The 8,616-nt window shown below is 37.1% G+C and overlaps 1 protein-coding gene across 1 annotated transcript in view; it reads right to left on the bottom strand.

The window, feature by feature from the left end:
- Positions 1–272: 272 nt before the first annotated feature.
- Positions 273–8,616, bottom strand: part of EFCC1 (EF-hand and coiled-coil domain containing 1) — a 72,702-nt gene continuing 64,358 nt past the window's right edge. The window contains exon 8 of the mRNA XM_014074004.2: positions 273–3,259. Within this exon, the coding sequence (XP_013929479.2) occupies positions 3,126–3,259 (134 nt within the window). The 3' untranslated portion in view covers positions 273–3,125. The remainder of the gene's footprint in view (positions 3,260–8,616) is intronic.

Genomic DNA, 8,616 nt, shown 5'->3' with positions numbered 1-8,616 from the left:
TCTGGCGACTCTGCCAGGACTTTGAGGGGTCTTGGGACCCTCTGGAGTGTCCACCCCGGTGTCGGGGCTCATCTTGTGGGGAGAAACCTCCCTGGCATCAACGGACTAATTGTTCCGAGGGACTTCGGCAGCGGTGGCTAACATCTCCAAGAATGACCGGAGAGGGACCAGAGACCAGGACACCGTGAGGCCGGCCGGCAGAGAAGGAGGGACCCCAACAGGCAAGTATTGTGGGGACCCGTAATAGACCCGGATGCCTTGATGAGCGGAGGCAAGGTATGATCTCCCTCGCTTGACGAAAAGGTACCTGTGGGAGGATTGTCAAGTGTGTTTGAAGTGTGAGGCTACTGCAGTTCCCTATGGTGACCGTGAGTTCCGGCACCTTGGGCCAGTAGCGAGTGTGTGGCATTCGCAGTTCCCATAGGAGTTCCCATGTTTTGGAGATAAGACAGTTTCATAACTACTGACTATTTAATAGGCCAAGGAAAGTATGCATCAAGTTCACTGGCCTCTCTCCTACATCTGATTGCCACAAATCACCTGAACTTCTGCAGCAGAAATTCTAATGCTTTAAAGTAGATTTATCATGAACAAAAAAATCAGGAGGCAGCTGATGGCACCTTGGTTAATATCAAGGATCTAGAATAATTGAAAAATCAATGGAACTGCACAGGGATGAATGACTTGATTTAGAGCTAGTGTCTGCTCTGAGCTGACTGAAAAGTGAGGCCAAGACATAGACTAGGCTACTTTACAAAGTAGATAATAGCAATAGCCCTTAGACTTATATATTACTTCACAGTGCTTTTACAGCCCTCTCTAAGCGGTTTACAGAGTCAGCATATTGCCCCCAACAACCTGAGCCCTCATTTTACCCACCTTGGAAGCATGGGAGGCTGAGTCAACCTTGAGCTGGATGAGATTCGAACTGCCAAATTGCAGTCAGCCAGCAGTCAGCAGAAGGAGCCTACAGTACTGAACTCTAACCACTGCAGCTCTTTAGATTCATAATGGGAAGGAATACAACTTAAATAATCCAAGTACTTTATATACCCTCAAATATATAACCAGATACTTCCTGTGATTCTATCTGGCTCCTATTACATAGACACACACACTTTTTTTTTGGCTGTACTGGCATTATTTTAAAAAAACCAAGGTGACTTTTAATATAACCACCTACATTTTACTAGGGTTGAAGATAATAGTTAAAAGGTCTTACCAAGATATACTACATTTGTAAATTTCCAGTAAAAAAAAATGCAGACAGAATTCTAGAATCAAATAAACTATGTTTACAAGTAGCCATACATACATTGTTCAGCCAGATTATTTTTAACACACATAGTTTTTCCAAGTACATGCAGTGATAACAACCTAGAACTATTTTACAGATTGCTGAAAAGCAAGAATGGACAGATGGAAGATCTGAAAGTGCTGGTAGAGATGGGTGTGAATGGTTTGTGGTAGATGAACATTTCTACCTTCATATCATATCAATCCAAACTAACTAGCAAAACAAAGAGTAGATTTTTGTGTGTGAAAGAATTACAATCTGTTTCTTTTACACCCTCTCCCAAAGTACTCTGTTCTTTGTTTTTCTGATCCCATTTTGCAGCTAACTTCAGTGGGAAGTTGTTAGGATTCCATTAAAAAACAAAGAGCTACTATTACTGTAGATATATAATCTTTTTGGTGCCAATGTCTAAATGTTGCTGTCAACCCTGAAGCGGACCTGGCTGAGGCCATCTTTAAGTCTTCAGGGTTGCCATAAGGCAGAAGGGGATCAGGGAGGGGAGAAAATAGATAGCTGTGGTTTTGTAGTTAAAACAAAAAGTTTTCCTGTGGGAACCAAGGAGATTTCAACAGGTAGCTGGGGAGAGGAGTGGAGTAACCAAGCAGCCAGCCAGCACCACCTCTATTGGACAATGTGACTGATGACTGGGGGGAAAGGGGGAACTTTCACTTTTTAATTAGGTGAAAACCATGGGAACTTTCAGAGTCGGTTTTCACCATATTGGTACCAATATAATGTATCCAATAAATTGTTCTTTGAGGAATCTACCTGCCTTGGAGTTCTGCTTTCAATGGATGCATTACTTGGAACAGTGACAGTTGTGACAGATCTAAAAGCCTACAGTATTTTTTGTAGATTTCAGGTCAGCTTTATTCCTTCTTTAATGTATAATTCTTCTAATTTTATTTTCTTCATGCCTAGCATTGGGTAACCAAGGAAATGCTCAAGAAAAGGCAAAGAACTGTATTGGAATAATATCTAAAATGCAAATTAATCTTCTCTGCTATATCCAGAAAAGTAAAGTTTTACAGGGTAATAAGAGTATTGCATTATTTTGCACATGATAAATTATAGCTAGTCCTTGCTTAACAACTATTTGTTTAGCAACCATTGGAAGTTATGACAGTGCTGAAAAATTGACTTATGACTGGTTCTTGAACATATAACTATTTTAGCATATGTGTAGTCATGTGATTGCCATTTGCTACCTTCCAGCTGGCTTTAACAAGCAAAACCAATGGGAAAATCGGCAGGAAGTCAAAAGTCGCATTGATATAATATCTCTCAGAATAACCATTTGCTTAATAACCATCAGCAGATTGTTTATGTGATAAACAATTTCTGCTTAGTGATAGAGACGTTAGGTCCCAGTTAAGACTATTAAAGTATGGACTAACTTGTGGTATATGAATGATACTGGTAAAATAGAGATTTTAGATGCCACTTAATTCCATGTGGAGTAAATATTGGATAAAAATTTATTTGTACATTAAATGAGAGTTTGGGGGACTTTGGAAATATTGAACATATTTCAGGTTTCAGATATATGTTGTACTCACATAGTTCTCAAATCTCAAATGATATATTTAATTGTATTAAGAGCCATCCTTCAAAATCTATTCAAGGCCCATTGCCAGTCTTTATAAATAGTTCTGCACTTTCTGTTCCATTTGCCTATCTCTTTATGCCATTTATTTTATCATTCCATCTCTTGCATTGGATCATTACATCGATGGCAGAACCCTCCATGATTTTGCATTTTGAAACTTTTAACGCATGGTGATAATCGGAAAAACAACAGCAGCAGCAACAACAGAGGTATTATTGCTCAACAGGAGATAACCAAAGAGCTTGACAAAGACTGATGTTCTGGTGTTTTCTCAAGAGACTTGCTTCCGGTGAGTTTGCAGGCAGCCAGTTCATGGTAGAGAGCATCTAAGACTTCAGCAATAGGTGGTTTTCCTTTAAAATAAAGAAAAAAACCTGTTGAATTAACAAAATCAAAATTATGCAATTGCAACTCTATGAGTGTGCGCCAAAGCCTAAAGAAGGAGAAGAAAAAGATGAAGAACCATATGTATCAGGAGCAACATGGTTTTTTTTAATTAAAAGGTTTTTTTATTTTTATTTTTCAAAACAGACACAACACAAAAAACCCTCTTTCTTTACATACTGTAGAAAGTGTATCAGTTGGTTACAAAAAGTTTTTGTTTCTTTCACAGTCACCCATGATTCATATTAATTCTAGTATTTTAAATTAAATATATTTGTACATATTACCATAATCCTATCCCCATTCTCGTTTGACTATAATTGTTTAAACGTCCATCATCATAAAACATACCAAAACTCAAGACATCTACTGGCATCTCATTTGCTATTTCTAGTATCCCAATAACACTATTCCTTATGGCCTATTCTAGCTAAACATCAAAAACATTTAGTAACAAAGGTTTCTAATCTTCCTTTCCAAATCATTGTTTACAATTTACATCCAATTTCCCCATGTTGTACCCATACCTATATATACATTGTTATCATTATCTCTCCTTTATTTGACTATATCCATTATCATAATTTAGTTCTTTTTTATTAATCTTTATATGTAACCAAACCATTTCTCATCTTCCTTTCATAGGTACCATTCAATATTCATATCAATTACTACTTGTTATACCAATACGTATGTATACATTATTATCATTTTCAATTGTTTATTTAACCATATCTATTGTCACTAAATTTCACTAAGTTCAACTATTTTAGGTTAAACACTTTCATCTATCAGCCTGTATCTTTCCAGTAGCAAAACAGTCTCATGTCTTCTGCCATTTGTGGCATCAGTCCTCTAATCGTCTCCTTAATCAAGTTTGTATGGACTATTCTTTGCAACTCCTTGTTTATTGATTCCCTCATGTAATTTCGATGCCCTTCTTCTTTTTCCTTAATCAGCTTGTCTTTAATTGTCAGTGTTGTTATTGAGGGTGTTACTAATAAAATTTCTCCCTTTAAATCCATGTTCTTTTATTTTTTCTTCTTCTGTGTCTAGCCATCTAGGGTAGGGTTCCCATCCATCTGGTTCCCCTTTCCATATTCCACTTTTTCCATTTCCAGACCATTCACCATAGATGTCAGCAGATTTGATTTCTTTGTAGTCATTTTTGTCTTTATTGCTTGGGACTCTATCCTCTATTTTTCCCATTTGATAAGCATTTCCATCCTTTTCATCATCTATTTCTGTTAGGTGCTCTAATTTTTCAAACATTTTCTCAAATGTATTTGATAATTTCTGTATTGCAAATATGATCTCTTGCAAGTTGACAGATTCTCTCTGTTGTTGGAAATAAGCCATTGTTTCCAGCTGTAGAAACACTGCTGTTCTGACTTGGAAGATTTTTAAAAGGTTATACCTAGGTTCACCATGAGATCTCTGGTTAAGGATATACTTCAAAGGAACATTTGTATAAACAAATGGTGCTTTACTTCTTATTACTTTCTAAAAAAATTTTTGTGAGACTTTAAAGTTCCAGACCAGAATAATCAGTAGTGAAAGTAAAAGTATTTTGTTTTCAATACTCAAGTTTCCAGTCTTCAAGTAGCAGTTATCTCTCACTTTGTTGTTAACAATTGTTGCAATTCTCTTTGTTCTTTTTGTATCTTTTAATATTCCAAGTTTTAAAAAAAGTCAAATTATTACATGAAATAGAGAAGAAAGAATAAAAGACACATATAGTGATGAATAAGGAGAAGTTTAGTCCGTAGGTTGTGAAAGTAATAGTACAATTTTAGAAGAAGAAAACTTGATCCATTCATTTCAAACGGTTTTCATAAATTCAATCCATGAAAATAACGTTTAAAAATTAAGATAACACACTGACCAAAACCATCCAAAGCTTAATTCTGCTGCTTATTTCTTTTATTCTTAGATTTAAATTAGCTTTAAGTTTTTTTATAGGCAGGCTCTTTTAAAACGGATAAAAATTCCTCACCAGCTGTAAACACTTTCTCTTCCGTTTCCTTCCGTTTTGGAGCCATCCCTACTTCATCAGCCTAGGGGCTGAGTTTTTAACGCCAGCTGAGAGACCTTCTTCTGCATCAATCAGGGACTTTGCGATGTCCCTGTGATCAGCAGAACGTAGTCTTCCTGTTCACCATCTCTACGGGATGGTTTATGTCCAATTGGACCACCCAGTGAAAAAAATCTTGGTGGCGAGCATTGAGATCAGGTGACCATTTTGTAGCGACATAGGCTCCTCCTCTCTGGAGCAACATGTTTTGAAGTATGGCAACAGGAGCATATGATTGTTCGTATCCTACTTATGGGAGGTGATAAGCTATTTGTAAGGAAGACATTGTAAGCAATTTAAATGAACCTTTTGTCTAATACATCAGGACCTGTCTGCATCGGTGGTTCTTAAACTGAGGGTAACTGTATTTATTTATTAAATTTATATGCTGCCCTTATTGTTATCCAGAGCAGTAATTTGGGTATATCCTGGAATCAACAATGTGATTTGCAATTGCTTGCTTATGATCAAGGATCCAATTTAACACTGCAGCTATTAAAACTCTTGTGTTTTTGAGTGGGTAATGATAATATTTGAGACCCAAAGAAGAGGTAATTGAATCAAGCAGTTTAAGGACCACTGTTCTATATATTTCTTCAGATCAAAGAAATCCCAAAGTGAAGTAACCCTCTTTATCTTTCATGTTGCTCTGCCTTAAGAGACATAGGGGTGATTAAGATTCATTTATCTTTGAATAGAGAATGGAAAACGTTTTAAAGTATTTGTCCTTGTAAAGCAGAACAGTAAGTGTTGAAAGGGAGATATAAAAATAATCTCATCCCCCAAATCAAATTTGGCTTCTACCGCACTGATAAGCTATGATAGCCAATGTTTTTCTTCTGCCAAATAGGCAACATTTTATTAACATTTCGGGAAGGCCTTCATGCATTAGTGAGTAAAAATGCATGAAAAGAAAAGCAGCCGTAAGGAAAAAGCAGGGAACTACTGGAGTATAAGGAGTCCCTGGGCACACTCCAATGTTAAAGACATAAAAAAACACTTCTAGCTGTTGATTAAGAACAATTTTCACCTTGCAACTGGCACTTCCCACTTATGCAGCACCCTTGTGCAGTGCACAAATGGGTTAAGGCAGCCCAGCTTCTGAGCTCAGCTTCTACACATTTTGAGACATAAGTAATTCAGATTATTTGAAAAATCAAATAGCAATAGCAGTTAGACTTCTATACCGCTTCATAGGGCTTTCAGCCCTCTCTAAGCGGTTTACAGAGTCAGCATATTGCCCCCAACAACACTCCGGGTCCTCATTTTACCCACCTCGGAAGAATGGAAGGCTGAGTCAACCTTGAGCTGGTGAGATTTGAACAGCCAAACTGCAGAACTGCAGTCAGCTGAAGTAGCCGGCAGTGCTGCATTTAACCACTGCGCCACCTCGGCTCTATGAACTGTAATAAAGAAGCGAACCACGCAAATATGGATAGAAAAGCACTTTAAGCTTGGGATGACACAGTTGTGAAAAAGGGTAAGCTGGGGGCCAATATCTCTTCACCAATTTCCAGTTCAAAGGATGCTATCAAGAATGTGCATTTTTTTTCCTTACTAGCATAATTTTTTATGAAAAAACAGACAGGTGAATTCCTGATATATAAATATGATTTTCCTAGACTGTAAAACTTAACTGCCACCCTAGAAAATAAAATTCCAAATTGTAAACATATGAGATCAACATATAATATATTATATATGAGATTAGTATGCAAATAAGCATACCAAATCGATTCCTTCAAAACATACTATATTTTCATACAGGCTTGAGAAGTCCCTAAAGAACAAATACTTCTAAATCGTATATAAACATGTGTTAGAAGGAACACTAGAGTGTAGTCATTTAATTTTTCAAATAGAGGTAGTCCTCGACTTACAACAATTCACTTAGCGACCGTTTGAAGTTACAATGGCACTGAAAAAATGACTTATGATTATTTTTCACACTTATGACTGTTGCAGCATCCCCATGGTCATGTGATTTACATTCAGCTGTTTGACAACTGACTCACATTTATGATGGTTGCACTGTCTTGGAGACATGTGATCAATTTTGCAACCTTCTGACAAGCAGAAACAATGGGGAAACCCATTCACTTAACAACTATCTTACTAATTTAACATGGATTCATTTAACAAATGTGCCAAGAAAAGTCATAAAATGGGGCAAAACTCACTTAACAAATTTCTCACTTAGCAACATAAATTTTGGGCTCAATTGTAGTTGAGGATTAGCTGTATCTAAGGATATGCTACAGGTAGTCCTCAACGTGCGACCTCAATTGGCTATGGAAATTCTGTTGCTAAGCAATACAGTGGTTAAATGTGTTGCATCCAAGCTTATAGCCTTTTTTGCAAATCACCATAGTTGTTAAGTGAAACACACAGATGTTAAACAAATATGGCTTTTCCCATTGTTTGTCGGAAGCCAGTTGGGAACTTTGCAAATGATCATCACTCAATCCTGGGACAAGCAGTGGGTTTCACATTTTGTTACCACTGGTTTGCCACCTGCGTGCTTTCCGTGCATGCGCCCGGCCTTAAAAACATGTAGCCGGGCCCACTCGCGATTTCCACTACTGGTTTGAGTGAACCGGTCCAAATGAGCTGAATACCACCTTTGCCTGGGATGCTGCAACCATCATAAATACATGTCAGTTGTCAAGCATCCAAAATTTGATCACGTATCCATGGGGATGCTGCAATGGTCGTAAGAGTGAGGATCACTCGTAAATCACTTTTCTAGTACTGTTGTAACTTCAGTCCTTAAACAAATGGTTGTAAGTCGAGGACTGTCAGTATTTCTCACTAATGGATTCAGCAACTAATTGTATTTCATTCAATAATGGAAGTCCATAATTTATGGTTTAGTATTTTCTTTTATATTCATTCTCAAAGCACATTTTCATTTTAGAAAAAGGTTACTATTTTGCAGACGACTGCTCATGTCATTGAATGCTACACATGTAGAAATAGAAATCATTATCTCATCATTACAAATAAATTAATCTCTTAGGCTGAAAATTGCCATGATGTTTACTTCCCATCCCTCTGAAGCACTATTTTTGGTGGCTCCCCTTAAATTCAGAGGAATTGCAGTGTACATAAGATCAAAATGGAATCAAAGATTCCTATATATTTGCTTCATACTGAAATAAATGTAATTTTGTTTGGAGTTGCGAGAAGAATCTGGAGCGCTGTCCTCCTAGGATAACAAAAGAAAGCATATAGCAAACTTCACTCTAAAGA

Source organism: Thamnophis sirtalis, unplaced genomic scaffold (assembly GCF_051295495.1).
Source record: "Thamnophis sirtalis isolate CommonGarterSnake01/CBP01778 unplaced genomic scaffold, rThaSir2_p1.2 scaffold_3, whole genome shotgun sequence".
Classification (NCBI taxonomy): Eukaryota; Metazoa; Chordata; class Lepidosauria; order Squamata; family Natricidae; genus Thamnophis; species Thamnophis sirtalis.
This window is presented reverse-complemented; position numbering and strand designations above follow the sequence as displayed.